This window comes from Calonectris borealis, chromosome 8, assembly GCF_964195595.1.
Source record: "Calonectris borealis chromosome 8, bCalBor7.hap1.2, whole genome shotgun sequence".
Classification (NCBI taxonomy): domain Eukaryota; kingdom Metazoa; phylum Chordata; class Aves; order Procellariiformes; family Procellariidae; genus Calonectris; species Calonectris borealis.
In genome coordinates this window covers 34,830,518-34,851,870 of record NC_134319.1, presented here as the reverse complement: position 1 = coordinate 34,851,870, position 21,353 = coordinate 34,830,518, and the positions used below count along the sequence as shown (strand labels likewise).

Genomic DNA, 21,353 nt, shown 5'->3' with positions numbered 1-21,353 from the left:
CTATCCACAGGTGGCACAGCTGCACACTGGTTTCACTACCGCCCGAGCAGGTGTGCAAGCGAACTTTGACAGTTGCCACCGAAACAGTTTGGATGTGCAATTCCCATCGAGTTGGTGGGAACTCGACACCTGTAAGCCTCAGCCAACTTTGCTATTCTCAGTCCCTGTTTGCAAACATACTGCTAAGAAACCTCTTGCACAGAGAACGTCCAAGTGCATTAGAACAAGTTTTCAGTTCTTAAAATCCATCTGGCTGACTTAAAAGGAGCCAAATGTCATATTGTGCTATAATTCTTCTACGAGTCTAAGGAACATTAAAGGAAGGGGTTGGTGGGTGGGTGTGGGGGGGTGTGTGTATACATATATATATGTACACATATGTGTGTGTGTATACAATATTTCCCTCCCACATAATCAATAACAACAGCTTGCATATGAAGATAATATGACCTGAAAGAATATAGGTCAATAGTATTCAATGTACATAAGGAAAAACATTTGAAAAGCTCTGCATGATGCTAAATTCCATGCGGAAACTTGCAGATGATTATTCTTTGAGCTAAAACTTACCATGTACACTTAGCTTCACTGACTGAGTCACATTCCCAGCAATGTTTGTGGCTACACAGATATACATTCCACTGTCTGAAACTTGTGTCTCACTGATCTTCATTGACCCTGAGGGTAGGAAAGTGTGTCTGGAAAAATAAGAAGCAGATACACTGTATAAACATGTATTGCAAGGTGAATGACCTCTACTTACACACTGCTAATGATTGCTACGAGCTAAAATAACACTATTCTACAGGGCACACTGAGCTGTGCCATATTATTAAATTATGACTTACATTTACTCATTTTTTCTAACTTTTTACTGAGCCACTACATTCGGAATACACAGCAAATATCTAAAATATAAGATCCAAATTACAAAATTTGTTTATAGCTACTTACAGGGAATATTAAAATCTGTCTTGCTTCTAGAAATGAAAAAAAAAAAAACAACCCAAAACCCCGAAAAACAACCAAACAAAAAAAACCCCACAAACCAAAAATCAACAGGTAGAGAAATGGGGCTCTTCAACATCCTGTCAAAAATTTTTGCTCAGCCCAGGTCAGGAGGGTCAGAAATTTAAACAACTTTTGACACTACTTCATCCTGGCAAAAAAAGACGTTATGTTGATTCAAGATGGAAGTGGGCATTCTGAAGAGTATTCTGATTGAAAACTGACAGTTCTGGTGTTTATAGAAATTGTCATTATTCATCAGTAAATAGTTAACTACAGAGCATTAATATTTACTACAGTTCTGGTCACAGGCCTGTAACATTACAAGATACATTGGCCAGCTAAGCCAAAATCTTCTTATGTAGAAGTCAAAAGTAATAGAGATAGGGAAAATAAATGAGGAGAGAAGAAAAAAATGACAGCTAAGAATTGACAAGAAAAAATTCAATTCTAGCACTCAAGGTTATATACAGAACTTAGTCAAAGTTGGTGGGAATTGGTGGTATCATCTGTTTTCCTTTCTCTGGCACTGTCTAATTAGGACAATGTTATCATATGGGCATAAATGGTGATTTTCGGGATTGCAGTGGCCCAGAGAGATGAATGAAAAGAAAGTGAAGTGTATTTCCTCTAGGCCACCCAAATCTGTCCCGTATTATGATTCCTCCTCTGCTGCCCATATCCTTCCAAACCCCCTTTTTTTTTTTTTTTAATAACCCCAAAAGATAGATTGCTGGGGCAACTTATCTTCCATTATTTTGTCCACTTACTATATTTGCTTTCTGATAAAAGTTCCTTTATTGCTGATTTCACTCTTCTTTTGTTTACTGGTCATATTTCTAACATCATGTTTGGGTGGTCTCAAAGAATTTTGTTTGGACTAACTCTTTAACTTTTGCTGACATCTGTAAACAATTTTATGGAATGGGCTGAGCTGGACTTCTGCTACTCTGGACAACTTGGATCTCTCCACAACAGCCACGAGCAAGTAGCCTAATGCCTCCTGAGGTAAAATGAGGACAAGTAAGGGACTAAGAATGCGGATTCGTTAGTGCATGCAACGTGCTCACAGGACAGAGCAGAAAATTCCACACAGATTACTAACAACAAATCGACTCTCTGTGCACAAGCCTCCCTCACCAAATATGCTGGCCAAGCATAGTTGCTGAGGCTGTTGCAGACTTGCTGGAATGGGTGGCTCTGAGGCGCAGATTTGGCCACAAGGGAAAGAGGCTCGCCTTCAGGTCTGTACGATTCCATACTTCAGCTCAGGCACTGGCTGACTCCTTCCACTTGGATCAGTGAGAGACACTAGACAACGGGCACAGCGATCGCTACAGTGTGCGTTTGGCCAGCGTTACCATTTCCTGGTTTATGAACACAGCTGTAGCCTTTACCCCCTTCTGAGGTATCTTGAAGACTAGAAAGCACAAGCACGCCCCAAGACAGTACCTGGCACTTCAACTGGGAACATCCAGAGAATAATCACCTACTCGTTTCCTCTCTTATCTTACACCATGCTAAAATAACAAGGAAGAACTCCAACACTGTGGCCCATGCTGTATACAAGACAGTCCCCAAGTCTTCATTCTCTAAGGCTGTCAATTCAACATTTTTATGAGCATTTAGCTATGTTTTCACATGTTCAAGAATATCTGGAGAGTTTTTGGATCCAAAACACAGCGAGCAATGAGCCCTTGTAAGCACTCCCAAACATTTATCATCATCTCTATTCTACTGGCAGCCCAGACTTCATATGAATAACAGACAGTGCTCCCCTGAGCATAAATATGAAGTGCTTAAGAAAAGAAAAACAGTTTTTAAACATTTATAATCAGGCACAGATTATGTAGGTCTCTGGGTACAAATATAACAGGATCTCTTTCGTCCTGGCCTCCTGAGATTGCGTATAAACACACACTGGAATGGAAGCTGTACAATGATGCATGGTCTTAGTATCCTTTGGAAAGAGACATATGCTTGGTTTGGGAAAGAGAGTTTCAAGACCTAGTAAAACAGGGTCCTCACGCAGGACAACTTAATATCTTCTGATTGATCCTGCGGCAATTAGAAATTATATACCCTTCCAAAATCCTGAAAGCTTAGATGCAATTTCACTTTTCTTTTGTTTTCATCAAACATTGTTACCTTGGAGAGAATGGAGATATGAGCTGCATTTCTTTGGCCCAGGTAATTATGGGGGGTGGCAAGCTCTTTACTTCACATGGAAGTGTGACATCTTCCCCTGCAATTACTGAGATCTCTATGGGTTTATCATATGCATTTCCTTGCTGGTCTCCAGGCCTGGATACTCTAGGTTTCACTATAACATGGAACATGTTAAGAAGCTGCAATGAATATACATGTTTGTACAAATGTAACACTATACAACTTTATTTCAGATTAAACATCTATTTTTTTATCAGGTATGTAACATTACATATTTTTAATGACGTCTGCAATAGACTTAAATCACTGCAATGTCGATGTACAGTGCCTGTACCTCAGACACTGGCTGATGCCTACATGCAATACCACAAATACCAGCAAGACTGCACTATCTACCCAAAAAGCTGGATACCAACAGATATATGTAGTTCATGCATATGCTGAGCTCTGTATTACATAGGTAATTTGCAACCAATACTTGAACTATGTTACATTACAGCACCAATACCTACAAGCCATAAAAGCTTTGCAAAGCAAGCCTACACCTAAATCAAATTTTTTATAACATTGGGAGATTGTAGAAAGCTTTGGGACCAATGGGATTAATGGATCTTCATTCTTCTATCAGCAGGGACTTCTATTCCTATACAGGTACTTCCTATTCACTTCCATGAAATTATGATCAGCCCAAGATCCTAATCCATGAACTCAAGGTAACAGGTATCAGGAGGTTTTCAGAGAACCATTTGTAAAATTGCCTACTATGTGGATCCAGTGATCTAGGACAAAGTCAAAAGCACTAATTAGAGATCCGTTTAAATCCCGTTTTCACTGTGGGTGAAATTTCACCTAGTTCACAATCCACCTGAGTGGGTTTTACCGTCTCAAGTAGAATGCAATGAGGGGAGAGAGACAACGACACTAGATTCTATGATTCTATGATTTGATTTTAGCTCATACATACCATAAACAGTCAGCTGGACTTTCCGTGTAGCATAACCAGCAGCATTTGTTGCAGTGCACACGTATTCCCCAGTCTCTTCACCCGCTGGTGAAACTACATACAGACTTCCATCAGACCCTGCAGAAAATTTCACATTGCTAGAAAGAATTACTTCTCCTTTCTGTGGAAAAAAGAGAAAAAAAAAAAGTCCACAGTGCCTGGATCTTCTAAAATAAAACAAATTACAGTTATTTAATTCAATAAAAGCTAAAGCTTACAGAGATAGAATAAAATGTAACAAAAATATAAAAATGTTAGTTCCTGTAGATCTCCCCTAGCTTACCCCATTGCTGCAATCCATTCATATGAAAACGCTGTATTTTTAAGGGAACACTGGGTCAGATTTTTCACTGTGAAATATGCTGCATGCTCTTTAATGCAGTTCTGTAGACCAAACGATTTGCAGGCAGTCTGACTAAACTAAGCAATATTTTAATTTACATTACAGTACTGCTTCTATTGTTTATGGCTGAGATGGACAAAATATTTTGAATTAACTAAGAAGCCTGGCCCCAAAATTCCATCCATACAAATTAACTAACTTCAACTAACTTTTCACACTCCTTCAGTATCACTGTCTAAGCAGTAACAACAGCAGAAGCACAGGGATTCTTATGCAGAAAACTTGATACTTTTTACAGACCCCAATTTAAAAAAAATTCAAGATTTCAACTGAGTTAATTTTGACGTTGATTTCTGATGTCAAAACATCTTGTCAAGAACATGACTGAAAAGTGACAGATGGTTAACCCCAGAATGCCATTATTAGACATACTTTCCTCAGAGGAAAAAGTCGTCTTAAAAGTCAGGCTCCGAAACAAAAACGAACTTTCAATCTGTGGCAGGTTGCCTAATCTCAAATTATCAACTCACAGCAGGAATATGAACAATTTCCAAAGTGTTAAAAAAAAAAAAAGATACAGCAATAACCAAAGCCCTTCCAAAGAACAGAACGTTGATCTATGGCTGGACCACAGCCAGAAAGCACTGCTCTGAGAAACAAAAGCAGATATGAATAAATAGAGATTTCCAGGTCCCTCACAACTCAGGCTTTTGGCCATGTTTCCTGCATATAGTTTTTATGACAACTAAATGACGTGTTCAATTCATCTTTCACCATGAACAGCCCAAAGATGAGAAATTACCTTGGACCAGACAATAGATGGCTTAGGAACTCCACTTGCTTTGCATGGTAATGTTACTGGAATTCCTTCAATGGTGCTAAATATCTGCTGTCCATGCTGAATAACAGGCAGAACTAAAAATAAATGCAAATATTAAACACATGCAGAAGACAGATTTCAAACCATGGCACAACTCTTACAATAAAATCCTTATATTCAATTACTACTTCATACAGGCAGCAGGGAATTTGGGAATTTTCAGCCTCTTCTCTGAACCCTAATATTGACAATGACCAGCCACGTTCTCCTCCACTCTTCAGTCTTTCATGACAGAATAAATACCTGTTCATTACAAAGCATGTCAGTCATAGATTGATCATAAGATTAGTTTTAGACTATCTCTAGGTATTTCACATAGCTGATTGCAGTCATTTCAGAAAGTCTTTGTCACAATATCTTCTGACAACATTTTAGGCCAGGCTTCCCGAAACAATACCGTACGTGATTCAATCTATACAGTACCTTTCACAAGAATGGGTTCAGCATTTTTGGTGTGAATCAATTTCCATCAATGGACAACATTTTGAACAGAGCAGATATGCGAGTGAAGAACTGATCACACTCCAACATTATTTAATGTTTGTTATAAATGCTACAAAGTTGTTCTAACTGCAGTGATAGTTTCTGCAGGGACTGACTGTTAGATGAACTTGAATAAAAATACCAGATCACTTCACAAAGTCAGTAACAAGAGACAACAAGAACCCCAGCTCCCCTACTTAACTGAGCTGGTTTTGAATTAACAACAGAAAAAAGAATATCAGATTTAAGGCTATAATAGCAAAAACTAGATCCTTCTAACAACATACAAATGTATTCCTTTCTGTTCTCAAGTTCTGAAATATTCCAAAAACTCGTGTTGACGTGGAAGACCTTATCAGACACTGAGTACTTGCCTGTATTAAAAAATAATAGCTATTCTTAACATAAAAGGATGTTCCAGCATCTTCAGTGAAGCTTAAAATAAATCTCCCATGATTAATTTAACACATGAGAAAGTTTCAGGCTATAAACCATGAAGTGGCTGTGACCCCACACAGAGTTAATACAAGTATCTTCAGCTGAAATACAGATGGGTTACCACGATGCTAACACTTTGTCTTGCTGTCAGTGTAATTTTGGTATGTTTTAATTAAAGAAAAAAAAAGGAGGGGGGACACCAAACCAAAAAACCAAACATATTTTGCCAAACTCATAATTCATTTTAATTCTAATTCTCCCATGAGTTGTGCTTCCTTATATCAGTTACAAAACCCCCAAACAGTGCTTTTTGTGGTTTTCCAGTAAACTTCCACTTGCATCTGTTTTGTTAATAAAGCTAGAGATGAAGACTGCACAGCCCAACCTTTGTAGATGTTTAAAAATGAGGATCTTTTACGATCACAAAATGGTGTTATTTTTGTTTTATTTTAAAAACAGTCTCAATCGTTCAGTTCTTTCCTGTGCAGTGGATCCAATTTCCCACCACGTCACTTTACAAAGTAACATCATTACAAAAGAGGAAATTTGAGAAATTAGTACAACTGTAACAAAAAAGCTCTAGTGAGAGCTCCAGTTAGTTAGTTAGAAATGCACTCGCATCTTGCATTCAGCACAAAAGCAACAAGACAGTGTTCCTTACCATACACATTAACAGTAGTAGTTTTGTTGCTTGTCCCAGCAACATTACTTGCCATGCAGGTATAATCGCCGCCATCCTGCAGCCGAACTCTTTCAAGGTGCAGGCTTCCATCACTGCGAACGTTAATGTAGGGATTGGGAACGAGCTGCCGAGAGAGTGATGTCATGTTTTAGTGAAGAAAATACTTGTTGATAATATTTACTTTGGGATGCAGCGTGGCTTTACTTGATTATTCCACATTCTTAAAAATTGTATGTTCCTGGAGAATTTTACTAGAGCTTTTCCTACCTTCCATCTTTCATAAAAAGCTAATTTTAAATAAGAATTTTGGCAGCACCTCATATGTACTGCTAGAGTGAGATTAAGATCTGCGACGGCAACTCTGCTCTGCCACAGCAAATGCAGAACTGCCACTCACGCTTATAATCGTGCACTGAAGCAAAAACAAACTTAGCTGAATTATTTTACTGTATTTTTTATTGGTTATTCCAGTAACCCAATTTGATCATAAATCAGGTCTCCATGACTGCAATGACTTGTTGTTCTTCCACAAACAGATCCTTTTTTTTTTTTACAGTTATCAAAACCTTCTAACTTGCCATATCCATCAAGTAGAAGAGATCAGCTCTGAAACATACCATTGTGAAAGATATGAAAAGTTACAACTTTAACAAAAGAAGAGTAATTTTTTAAAAGTTATATACCCCACAGCAACAACAGAAAAAAAAAAAACCATCAATGAGCTCAGCAACACAGACTTGCCTTACAGAAAGGTTGTTAGAATGTAAAATTTTTCCAGTCATGCCATGCTCAGAAAAAGCTGCATTCTTCTCTAAATATAACTTACTCCAACACTTTCCTTGGAGTGTAGCTTTTGCTGCGAACTTACAATTACAGGAAACTAGCACTACTACACAGAGGAATTAGCACCTCAGCAAGGAGGATCCTGCCAGTGTTTCTCACAGAAGTCACAGCCTGTGCTACTTGTACTTACACAGTCTAAAGAAAAGTCTAATGATTCCTAGTAATTCAAAAACTGAGCAGAGAACTCTAGCAAGCAAAGGATCAAGTAGCGCCAGGGTTCTGCTTGGTGACAATAAATAAAAAAAATTGCTATCATTTTTTAATTACAGCTATGGAGAAAGGGCTTTAGGGAGAAATTAGCAAGCAAGATAAAAAGCAGGGCTTCATAGGGATGTTAAAGTCTGTAATTTGGCTACGATTAAAGAAACGAAACTTCACTCAGACAGCTGACCTAGGCATGGTGTCTACACCACCGTTCTGTCTGCAGGAGTTACAAATTGGCAATGGTATGCTCTCAAGGGGGAAAGAAAACATACAAGCTCTCATGCTCTGTGCAGTGCACCACTGTGAAAGGAGTACATGGTACAGGGCTGCTGACATTTATCTCATCCCATCAGCAACATTAAAAGTCATGATGTTAAAAAACCCTAGATCTACAGAAATTTTCTGGTATCTTTGTTTTTAAAAAATAGGGAAAAAGAAACACTTTTCAGTTACCAGGGTTTAAATTCCAGCACTTTCGTCATTCTGGTGGGATATTGCACTAGCATTCCTATATCCAGAGCCTAAGGCTGAAATTCAGGAGCTAAAAAGAATGCATAAAACTGCTTTGAAAGTAAGTAAAGTAGAAGATGAAAGGACAATTCACAAATACTTTGGTTCTAAGTTCTTTTCTAGACGTTCACATCCCCCACTACCATCTCCTATTCCCTGTTCTCCTTCAGAGTTAGAAATTTCCTAGCGTGGGCAGTGATCAGAGTGAGGCATAACTGTCTGGATGCCACACTTCACCTCCACTTTCATATTTTGAACAGTAATAAACTATCATTTCTCGTGGGAATGGCTGTCCTCTGAATGACAGCGCCTGCAGAAGCTCAGAAGCTACTACTGCCTTACAGATACAGCCAACTGGCTTCTCCTGAGGAGGCAAGCAGCTCCTGCTGAGCGGCGGTTGTCTGCTGTGATTCACCTCGATGACACTGGATCCTTGTTTCCAGTGAGCCAGTCCAATCGCGTGAAGCATCTTCCTTTGTAAGCATAAAATCTATCAGTATATTTGTACATCAACTTTTGTAAATTAAACCCAGTTGTTATTGTGACTTGAACTGTCAGTTGTAGATTTTTCCTGCCAATAAATCTTACAGGAAACAAAACAGTCTTACCACCATACTGTTTTTAATCCACCTCCGGTCTGGAATAGGGTTTCCAGCAAGCAATACACATGGCAAAGTGAGCTGCTGCCCCTCAATTACATTGGCTGTAGCTGGACTTATTCCAATCAAAGGTTTAACTTGAACAAAAGAAAGAATTAGAAGAAATTATTAGGAATTTTTATATATTCATGTAAAGTATTACATCTGAATTTTTATTATTAGTCCTGTCACTAATGCTACTTGCAGCACTTCAGACAAAGATCTCCTTGTGCAAGGTACTACACAAATATAGAGCAAGAAACATTTCCTACATGATTTTCCTATATTTTTTCCTATAACATTTCCAATATGATTTAAATAGAAAGGAAAAAAAAGGGATAAAAAAAAAATGCAGTCATTAACAAACCGCATCAAAGTTCCAACATACTTGATTTTAAGACAAAAAAATACCAGACGGGGTTCTGGTATCTGAAATGTCAACAATGCAGACAGGAGAAAAAAAAAAACAAATGATGGTGTGGGGTAGCATAAGAGAGAAAAGGAAGGTGGGGCAATACACGTACAATGATCCTAAGACTAAGGAATGGCAGCAAATGGAAGACATTGTCCAGCTGAAATTGGATCCAATCCAGCATTTCCCTGAAAACTCATGTTCCCCTGGATACCAGGTTGATATATCATTTTTCCTCATTGGGCAAAATACCGAAGAACAAAAGTAGCAGGTTTGGTAAGGACAAAAAATAAGTGGTAATTGCCTTTGGGCATAAAATTTTAAAGGATAGAGGTCAAGAGCCCAGCAGAAAATTCTGCATGCTCTGTAAAGAGCCAACAGAAAGCACTCCTGTGCACATGCTTTGTAAATTAATTTTAAATAATGGGGATTAAATAACACTTTTAAATAGGTAAAAACATCTTGTCTATCAAATACTACTAGCACTACAGATTCCCACCACATGTTTTAAGTTAACAAATGGTTTCTTTGATGGCAGATGGACTCCATTCTTATCCTCCCGCAAATGTATACATTCCATAGCATTATTTTTCCTTTTATTGCCAATTGTCCAACTGAGATAATAAACAACTCCTTAATAGCACAGCTATTGTCAAAGCTAGACATTTACTGTCTTCTTGGATCACTAAGATTCCTTCCCAGTTATATCAACACATTGACCTAAGCAAGCTTATTGCTGCTTTTTTTTTTAAAAAAGATTAATTAAATGGTAGAAACCCCACCATTAGCATTCATCATTATGGTGATTTTTCATTCCTTAATAAATTTACTTAGGAATAAGAAACAGAAGACAGGATAAATCACTTTTTTAAGGTCCATGTTACAAAGTGTAGACGGAACTAATTCAAATTAATGTAGCCAGAGAAAAGACAATGTTCTAACATGCTAAATTCACTGAAATAAACTACAATATTCCATGTAAATGTCTTCTGATTCAATTTGTGTGGGTGACTACATATGTGTAAATATAGCTTATAGGTAAAAGCATATAGATAAGTCACCGTGTATGTACATGACCCACAGACATCCTATTTGTTGTACAAACACCACCAACTATCGCCTCCTCCAGTATATTCCAGGTATTGAAATGCTGCCAGTCTTTCCTTTCACCGTCGTCACTGACGTTAACCAGTCTTACCCAGTCCAGTTACTGTGATCGCGGCTGGTCGTGACTGAATCCTTCCAAACTGGTTCTCAGCCTCACAGATATAAGTTCCTTCATCACTGACCCACAAACCTGGGGGCAGGCGGAGGCAGAGAAAAGATCAGATTGCAGCATCTAAAGTGATACTGAAAAGTCTGCAATACATGGGTACCCTATCTTTTTATCTTCCAGTTTCAAATATTCATTTTTGGTCAGATCATTCCTTTCCCTCTGTCACCAAGTACAGAAGCAATGTCTATATGAGCACATGAGTAAAAAAAGCATTATATACATATATATGATGGTTTTCATCAATTTATATATTGCATATACTTTAATATAGTATGTACTAACGTGCATAAATAATATATGGCAGTACGCTATATATCCACACGTACACACACTATCACGTAGTGCATTCACTGTGGAATACTGCTTATTACATACAGCAACGTGTGTCTGTATGGGAAGAGACACCCACCTAGCAGTACATAACACATGAGTTACTGCATTGTACGTACAGTAGAGGGAAATTACTTCACTCAACCTGATTATGTCTAGAAAGGAATAAAAGAGCTAATTAAGAAAACAGAATAACGTCACTTAGTGTATGGGCAATTGAAATGCTCCAAGTAACTGAAATCACAAAGCCACTTGCAGAATTCCTAGTTATTACCAAAGTTAGGACTTGCCTAAAACAATGAGTTTAGAAACATTTCTCTCAGAAAAAAGAGAAAGAGGGGAAAACAAAAAAACCCACCACCAAAAAATGAAAATCCATGGCTCCTCAATATCAACAGAGAACATAACCCATATTTATTTAAACAAAGGTGTAATAATTTCTATGACGAAGAGTGAAGCCAATGACCAAACACAACTGAATTCACAAACTCATGCAAAAATGAACTGCATGTCAAAAGCAATGAAGTCAGTACCAGAAACAGTCTTTTTACAAAGTTAACAACTTTATAAAGTAGTATAGTAACTTAAATCCATTGCATATGTCATATTTCCTTCCGGAATCTTTTCTTTAAAAAGTTCAGTCTACCTACTATTAATAGATAGAGCTCCTGTTCTGAGTTGACTGATGGAACTAACTGCGAATGGTCTTGAGAAAAGGGAAGCACCATTTAGCCGCCTCCATTTAACTTTTGGTTCTGGGTAACCCTGAACATAGCACGGCAGCGTGATGTTTGAGCCAATATCCGCAGATTCATCACTGGGTTCCTGTGTAAAAACTGGAGGAGCTGGGGGCAACAAAAAAAAAAAAAAAAAAAGTACACAGAAAGTGAACTGGGGTTGCAACATATTAACATTCTGCTTACACTATTTATGCATTCTGCATAAATTTATGTCCCATTATGCACAATTATTCTTCTAACAACAGATTCCCAGCTCTAGCAACAAAAGCAGCCAGCTTTGTGCAGCCAGCACACACACAGACTTGTAAGTATTTGTGAGAAAGGTTCAGATCACCATTGACCAGATACAGAAACAGGGAAATTACAGTATTTACTGTAAGCTATTGCAAGCTACTTACAGCCAACATCTAGAGTTATCTTTCCAGAAGCTCTCCCTGCATCATTGGTAGCCACACAGGTATAGTCACCAGCATCCAGATCTTGTGTTTCCTGGATCTTCAAAAGACCCCGATGAGTATCAATAATGAGAAATGCTGATGCCCTCAGCTCTAAGTCACCTAAGTCCAGACAGAAAAAAAAGTAACTGAAATATGACAGGGTATTTACCAAAATTATTCCAACAAAACAGTGTCCAAGTTTGGGATTAGTTCACAACGTGTCTGTATTCATTTAGCAGATGAGTACTCTGACTTCCACTCAACTGAGTGGAAAAATTCATTACTACATTAGATACAATCCCTTTTTATTTATTTGTTTCACAAGGGGAACACAAACCCAAGGAGCTTTGGACAGAGATCAGCATTAGGACAGTGTGCCAGGCTGTACTTCTCCTTCCCAAGTTAGAGACTACATGTGGTGGCCACTTGTCTGCCAGCTCTGCACCAAGTTGGGAACTCGGCGAAACCTAGAAAACAGCTCTGCTACCTCTCAAGCTCAGCAGGAGCCACAATACCAATGTGTAACACTCAGAATTGGCCCACGTACTCTTTGGGATGAGTATCAAAGCCTGCTTTAAAATACAAGCCAACCATTAACTGCAGTGAGTTCAGAAGTAGCTGCCTTTGAGGGAAGGTTATTTGCAAACAGACCAGAACGGGGTTTGTGCTTCCCTCCAGCCACTGTCAGAGATGAAAGATTGGACTGGATAAGCTACCTGTTGGCAATATCCACCAAACAAGGTTACTGGTTTTCCAGAAAATCAGCAGGCAGGTGGCTTATACAATCACACACACAGGCGCCAACTGCTTTTTCTGAGAATGAATGTTCAGCCTGGAGACATAAGATTCCCTGACTCCCATTTAACTCTATGAAAACTCCTGCAGTTGTGATACCCAACATCCTGCCTCACTACTTACGAAACTGTAGCAGATACCTCTGAGATTCCAAAGGAACAAATAAAATTCCCTAGGTGTTGCAAAGGAATTCGAGCAAACATCCAATGGGAAAAATAGAAAAATATTTTGCAATTTTTGTAGTGTATAGCTCAACATTTTCTGACAGAAAAAAAGAACATTATTCAAGTAGGCAAGAGGCTCTGCTTTTTCTTGTTAATTATGTTACAGTATGTTCATCCGTTGTATTTAAACAAGAGCAAGAATTTATGCCCTAATGGTCAAATGCCGTATCTTCTAGATTTAGAGAATTTCAAAGGTCAGTCACCAGCTGAATACTACATAAAGCTTTTGAGAAAATGAAGTCACTTCAGGATGATTGCTCTAAATATTACTGCTAAAGTAAATAAATCAAACACAAAGTAATAAGTGCACCTTTGAACCATTTAACCTGGGGATGTGGGATTCCAGTTGTTTTACACTCCATAACAGTTGTGTCTCCAAGAGCAACCAGAATTTCACTTTGAACTATGGTCAAGGTTGGACCCTCTAAAAAGAAACAATATAGAAAAAATGAGTTCCTCATCCAAAGCATATACCATTGTTAAGATAGAAACCACAAAATACTCTAATTTTCTCTTGTTATATGGAAGAATAATTGCATTAAAAGTCAGAAAGCTTTAAAAATTTTTAAATGTCTGTAAGGTGACAGACAAACACTGGGAAACGGAAAAAGTAGAGTCTGGAATGTCCAGAGCACCTGGACCATATGTAGAATATACAGTAATTTAAGGAAAGAATTGGAAGAGTTTGATCATGTAGAAAGTAAAAAGATTCAGAGTCTCTCTCCCGCTCCAGCCAGATGTTGGTCATCAAGAATTTTAGTAGTCTGCTATTAATATAATAACGTAGTGTTTACAGTACACAATTTGGACTAGGACTCCACAGTGTTAAGCACGCTACAGGAATTTACAGAAACATGATTCCTTCTCCAAAGACCCCCTCAGGTTTGCAAGCCTACCCCACTTTAATACCCAAGCTTAGGGTGTTTTTTTTCTTAAAAATAGCATAAGAAGAAACATTAAGCCCCAAATATCACCTAACAATACTACTCAGAGATTTGAACAGAAAACAAAAGGGACATTTGTGAGCTGTTCAACATCTTTTTGAGTTTTTTGAAATTTCTACTAGTATGTTCTGCATGGTTCTACTAATTTTAACAGCTTCTCCCTGATGATGTATTAGTTTGCTTTTTTAATTTCACTACATTGTTTCTTTTACTTACCGATGTATGTAAGGGTGGACGTCTGTTTCTCTGTCCCAGCTGAGTTACTTGCCAAGCAACCATAAATTCCTGCATCTTTTGGAATTGCCTTTCTTATGATTAAGGTGCCTTCTGGGGTCAATCTATACCTGGGAACACACAGGGGACCAACCAACATGATTAGTTAAAGAAAAGAGAGCAACGGCTACATCCACACTCCAAGCAGCAACAGCAGCAGCATGACCAGATGGTTTATAAACAGTTATTGCTGTTTTTTTCTCATGATAAGCAACAATATTAGTATTATTATATCTACCAGAGAATATCAATGCATTTTATGAAAAGCGTTTCAATTAATGACATAAAAAGCCTTCTGAAGAAGAGAACCAAAGCATTTCTATTTTAGAGATGAGGAAATTGAAATTAGAGAGTCATAAAAGCGACGGTTGAGGTACTATTTCCAAAACTCAGACTCCTGTGGAAGAAACAGACCAAATATTTTGGCATTCTTCAAAACTTCTTTCTCACATAGGAAAAAAAATATAAGTAAATAGAGAAAGCTATAACCCCTACCTGCTTGAACCAATAATAAACATATCGTTGTGTGTCCATACTACTGTTGGCTTTGGATAACCAGTTGCAGAACATCTGATAGATACTTCAGAGCCTTCTGTAAAAGTCTGATTCTTAGGTGAAATGACAACCCTAGGTGGTTCTAGTAAAAGAAATTAAAAACAGCAATTAAGAAGATCCATTTAGAAAACACTTATAGATGATAATCATCACTTTATTCCCATTTTCAAACAGCTGTATAGTGAGAAACAGTCTTAATAAAGGTCACATTAATGCTTTCCTATAACTACTTCAATTTAACACAGATAACGACCATCAGACACACATGAATTGCATCGTAAGGTCAGTGACTGCACTAAAATATAATCAGGCTGGTGACAACACGTTCTTTGAAGTCTCTTTTACTTATAACATTATTCAAAGAGTTTCTATTTCTTGAATTAACTATCCTTTCTCAGAGCCCACTCGTTTCCTCACCTCCTCTAGCACAGTCTACCAATTCCTCAGCATAAAACATGCATGCCTTTATAAAAGTGAGGAAGTCAGGTGAGGAAGTCAGGATTCAGGGTACAGAGACCGAATTAATTCACATGCCTACACAGTTCGCTTTGTTCTGAGATGCAGAATTTGGAGCTCTCAAATGTGGGCACCAATTCTGAAAAAAAGCTGCCAGAACCAAGTAAAGTTCACCAACATGATCCATCAGGGTCAGGCTGAAATAAGAGTAAGTAGTGCCAGGTCATCATTTTGAATAGAAACTACGGAAGCATTAGTGGTTACGCATGGATTCAATTCAAACACAATAATTACGCAATAACTAACTTAGAATTTTTAATGCATGCTTAAAACTCAGCGAGGCAGCAACAGAGAGAATTTTGACAAATTTGAGTCAAATTTGTGCAGACTCCTAAAAATGAAAGCCAACGAGCACAAGCCTTCTGGCAGGCCAACAGTAAGAATATAACCTGAACGATGAAACTAAAAGTCACGATGCATGTGCACACACAGCGAAAGAAATTAACAGCAAAATCATGTTGCAGACAACTGAATCTGCAGTGTTAACAATGCCAATGGATGTTATGGCTTTCAGCTGCATTTTCACCAGAAAAGTGATTGGTGAACTTCATTGAACTCATTCACTTACATCCTTAGACAGATTTCCTCAGTAAAAAAGACCACCAAAATAATTCACTGTGGCAGCTGACATCATCTTCTATAGCGCATAAGATTTTGTCTTATAGAGGCAAGAAAAAGATCCACACCACTTACTGGATGAAAAAGTAGCAACTTGTAGTACCAACTGCTGCTACTTCATATTCGTTACGGCACAAAACTGGCTGCTATTAGATCAGTAGCATCAATCTTCATCTTAGGAGCTTTGCCTTTTGCTAATCACACACTGTATTAACATGTATTCCTCTGCAGCCGATCTTTTTACTAGCAACTATGGAATGAAAAACCTAAGCCTAACACTCCCTTTTGGGAGAGTAAAAGAGGCTAAATACGTGTTTCACAGAGGCATCTTGAATCTAGGGCTGCTCTGCATAGCTCTTTTTTATTAGCTTCAGTGGGAATTACACCATCCTATAGACTCAGGTGACATTTGACATGTTTTCATGGCTGCTAAGGAAAAATGTGCCTAAGAGCCAGTACACACAGTCTATGCATGTGTGGCATAATCCATCAAGAACAAGATGAAGGTGCGATGCTATGCAACTTCCAGGTGAGCAGCATAAATATTTCTAGTTCAGTCCGTCATAATGCAAACAGAAACAATTCAGAGTGCTACTACAAATGCCTTTCTGGAAGAATTAATACCATGCCCTTTTCACTATCATTGCGGGGAGGAAGATTATTTTCTAAGTTCTGTGTTGTAATACCATTTGCCTAAAAAGCTGCTAACTAAAAACCACAGTGTTTCTGGCCTGGAGGAAGAATCTCCCTGCAGAAGATTGTGCTGCTTCTAGGACAGAAGAGAGGCAGGTTCTGCCTCCTTGCAGGGCAGAAACGCCGTGGGTTTTAGTCGGCAGCTTTTTAAGCAAATGGCATTACAATACAGAACTTGGAAAACAATCTTCCTCCCCATGATCTCAGCAGACTTAATGAGAGGGAATTAGTGACTGATAGAAAACCTGAGATAATGAGAAATTAAATGGTTTTCAAATGCTTAAACATCAAATTAAGAGCACAGATAAGAACAGCAGGAGCTCTCTTCACCTTTTACAGGAAAGCGTTTATCAAGAGTAGCATAGGTTTGGGAAATAACAGGCTGGGAAGTCTATAGATACCATCAATCAAGTCACACCCTGCTAACTTGAACAAGGTGTCTGTGCCTCTGCCGGTCCAACTTCACTTCATAATATGGACTAATTACATCTCATTACAGCTGCAAGGCAGGGGGGTACATGACTGTCCCATGGATATCAGAAGTTTTACTGTTTGCCACCATCACAGTTACTATAGAATGGTTTGTCCCGTAATACATCTTACTGAATAGGAGAGCAAGGTTCCCAAGGAAAATAGAAGTAGTTTTGAAATATAATTAGTAGTAACATTAGCATGCAAGTCATGGACATAACTTTGATTTCACTTTTTAGTACACTTTTATTTAAAATACTTGCACTGTGTTTTGTGTTTGAGTTTCATGACTGATTCACATATGTTAGTGTTTCATGCAAACTTACCTGCACACCCTTATTAAGCACATAAAACTCCTCTTTCAAAGAGAAACGTAATTGCTGTTTTGAGGAAGGCTTTTTGATGCAGTACGGCACCTGGTGCTCTGGGGAGCAGAACTATTATTGCCAGGACTTGATGACTCTGTTTTCAGTCATTAATTAGATATGTGAGCTTGTAAAGGATTCTGAGATCCGTAAGTAAAAGTGTATGCAAAACCACACAGCTATACTGCCAAAGACAAGGAATAGATTAAATAATAAACAGCAACTAATTTGCACACACTTGCAAAACTGTAAACACAGATGCATGTAATGCCTTACCATTTCCTTTCTTAAATTTATGTCCATTAACCTTCCCCAAGTTCCTTAGTTTCTCACTTGTAGAGTACATTTAATAAAAAGCTGCAGGGTCCTGAAAAGGCCTTCCCATGTTTCATAACAGCTCTGAAATCTCTGAGCTCCCTGAGGAAAGGCACCAGAGGAAGGCAGAGCCATAGTTCCAGAAGTACTAGGATTAAATCCAGATACGAGGGGGCAGGGAGAGGGAAGAAATGGATGCAAGTTACAGAACTGTCCTCAAGTGATTCATGATGTGCACAGCTTTCTCAGCTATTTTTATTTTGTTTTAAATCCTGCCAAGAGACACTGGGAGATATTCTGCATGCTCTGGTCTTCAGGAAGGTCTCCTCTCATGTTGATATTAGGAAACTGTTTGTCTCAGATGGCAATTACACATTGTGCTTTGGCAACACACCATTGCCCATGCAATTATTTTCACGCAATGATATTATCAGGTAAGCAGAAAAAGATGGAAGAAATATTTGTATTTAACATTGATTCTATGAAATGAATTGAAAAAATTCAATATACACAGCTGTAATTTTAGCTGATAGCTTGAGTATCAGTGAGGCCACATTCGCCACTAATAACCATCTCGTTTTCTTGCTCAAAGGCCAACAACCAGGCAGGCACGCAGAACGGGCTTTCTTGTATGACAGGTTAATTTGATTTCTTTTGCTTTGTTCTTTGTATTTGGTACATGGGCAGCAGGAGCCAACCCCATTCAAGGCTGTAGAATAAAACCTTTTAAACAACATAGATCATGTGTAAAGCTTCTGAAGAGAAAGAAGGTTGGTGCGAAGATTTCAGGGTCTGTAGCACTCACACTTGTAACCATCTTTGGCCCTAATATTCATTAAAACCATCTGAAGCAGTTAAACTTAGCATGAAAAAGGGACAGCAAATACCAAATTTTTATTTCATACCACATAAAAAACCTCTTATCACTCTTTATTAGTAAAAAACCAAACATTGCCTATGATTTTTCACTACTTTCTACATGCTTTTTTTTCCTTTTTTAACAAAACTTTTCCCCAAAAGCCACCCTGCAGATGATGTTTGACTGAACCATGTATTAATATTCTTGTGCAGCACCCTCAAGATTCTTTCTTGCCTTTTACAAGAAGAGCATTTTTGGAAAACTGAATGACTCAACCTATTCACCTGACAAGTAATGCATTAACAAGGCTAAATAAGAACAACAATTAAAATGTATCTAGATCAAAAAAACACTATGTAAGAATTCCACCACTGCAGCAGTTTGCACATGCTTGTTGCAAATTTTTACAAGGGTTTGATTTTTGTAAAATTTCACTTCAAGACCTTACAGTAAAGACCCAGACCCTCCTACATACACACAGATACTGGCAGTGAATATATGGAGCCCCATCCCTCTGTCCAGTCTAGCAGTTCTCTGTAGTTACAACTCATTCTTGTTAGCATCAATTAAAAGGGTCTGAATTGACCTACTTGGGTTTCTAACTACCAAGATACTGCAGGAGCAGATGCTTATCAAAAAGCCCTGCCTTTATTAATACAGGAATTGTAGCGATGGTGTGAAAAATTAATTCTCTTCAGGCTGAAGTCCTGCGTGACCACAGTGAATGTCTACAAATTCTTGTGTTACTGCGAGTTTTATGGACATGCCTTAGTTTTTCCATGTGGAAACATATAAATGGAAGTAAATGGCTTTGATCTCAAACTGTCTAAAAACCTACGTTATGTTAGTGTCAAGAGTGCATACTGAGAAGGCGCAGGGAGGGAAAAATATCCAACTCTCCTATTATTATAGCTATTAACATATGTCAGTAAGTGAGACAGAAGACTGGGGTTATGCAGATACTGAAGAATTCCTCCCAGAGCGTAGATTTCCACTTTGATGTCAGATCAGGCACAGAATTCACATTATATCCTATGTTATGAAATAATAACACAAATACACATACCATGTCACTACATTCGCAAAAGGAATCCTCTCCATTCATCTGATTTCTATTAAGTTTAAATCACGTTTTAGCAATATGCATTGGAATTAATATTCAATTCAATTTTATACTTTTGTTCACAAGCCAAATGAAAGAAGTGTAGAAGAAAAATTGCACATAAACAGAAAAACTGACAAAGGCTCCTGTTTGAATAGCAAGCTGAGAACAGATTTCTTACAGCATAAATAAGGATCAAAACATTCAATAGGGATAAACAAAAAGTAGCCTTCAGCATTAATCACCCAGTCACATTCATCTGTACTTTTGGCATCAACCAAGTGAACCTAATTAAAAAGGAATATTGTCTTTGGATGTTATTATCTTGCTTCACTCACTTGCCAGCCGTCTCACTTAGCTGCCAAGTTCCCACTGATCTCCCTCCCAATCCACCCTCGACCATGCAGAAGCACAGGGTGTGCCGTCCTGCATCATCCCTTGCCCTGGCACTCCGCAAAGGCGACGCTGCACAACAAACCACGGAAACATCTGCTTCCATAACTGCTTATGGATTAGCTCAGGTAAAAGATACACAGCAGTAGCATTCATGCTTGCTTCTGTGAGACTCTCCACGAAGCTTCCAAGCACAAATTTAACTTCTATAGGGTGAGAGGGGGAGCATTATTGGGATCTTCTTATTGTTCAGCTGGGAGTATGCACAAGCTGCAATTTCACCAACACCAAGGGCACTCTCTGCTACCGCAGGATAGAACAAGCCGGTCTGCTGTGATATACTATGCAGCATCCAGCCCAGCACTAAGAAAGCATGCTGTGAAAGACAACAGGGGAAGGAACACCCATTCTCTCTGCAGCCAGAAGAACTACTTTCCAAAAGACATGCAGTTATGCACTACAATCAAAGAGTCTTCTCACCAAAGTTGTTTTTCATAACCTCCCTGCACTTCCTTGTAACTTGGCATTCACTGACCACACGCAGACTCTATCAGAAAAAATTAAGCGCATGGTAAGTATTCACCAGCTGTGAACAAGAGGCCATAAAGAAAGCATTTGACACCATACATACAACATGCCTGGCCTTTACAATGACCTCCTTGCAGGAGAAAGACCTGCAGAAGGAAAGGAGATGGGTTCCTTCCTCCTCATGTCCCTGTCCCGGGTTTGTACTCAGCCCTAGAAGTTGGTAGACTCAGGAAAAACCACTTGGTGAACACCTTTACAGATGAAAAAGTCAGGCTTCTTGCTCCACCAGAGTAGCGCTGACAGGCT

At 38.5% G+C, this 21,353-nt stretch overlaps 1 protein-coding gene across 1 annotated transcript in view; it reads right to left on the bottom strand.

The window, feature by feature from the left end:
* The window catches only part of HMCN1 (hemicentin 1), a 202,959-nt gene that overhangs the window by 104,785 nt on the left and 76,821 nt on the right, over window positions 1-21,353 (bottom strand). Inside the window, exons 12-23 of the mRNA XM_075157015.1 lie at window positions 15,128-15,269; window positions 14,576-14,703; window positions 13,726-13,839; window positions 12,358-12,516; window positions 11,870-12,064; window positions 10,812-10,910; window positions 9,172-9,299; window positions 6,986-7,130; window positions 5,326-5,438; window positions 4,142-4,301; window positions 3,157-3,331; window positions 571-698 (exon numbers count right to left, since the gene is read on the bottom strand). Coding sequence (XP_075013116.1) covers window positions 571-698; window positions 3,157-3,331; window positions 4,142-4,301; window positions 5,326-5,438; window positions 6,986-7,130; window positions 9,172-9,299; window positions 10,812-10,910; window positions 11,870-12,064; window positions 12,358-12,516; window positions 13,726-13,839; window positions 14,576-14,703; window positions 15,128-15,269 — 1,686 coding nt within the window. The remainder of the gene's footprint in view (window positions 1-570; window positions 699-3,156; window positions 3,332-4,141; window positions 4,302-5,325; window positions 5,439-6,985; window positions 7,131-9,171; window positions 9,300-10,811; window positions 10,911-11,869; window positions 12,065-12,357; window positions 12,517-13,725; window positions 13,840-14,575; window positions 14,704-15,127; window positions 15,270-21,353) is intronic.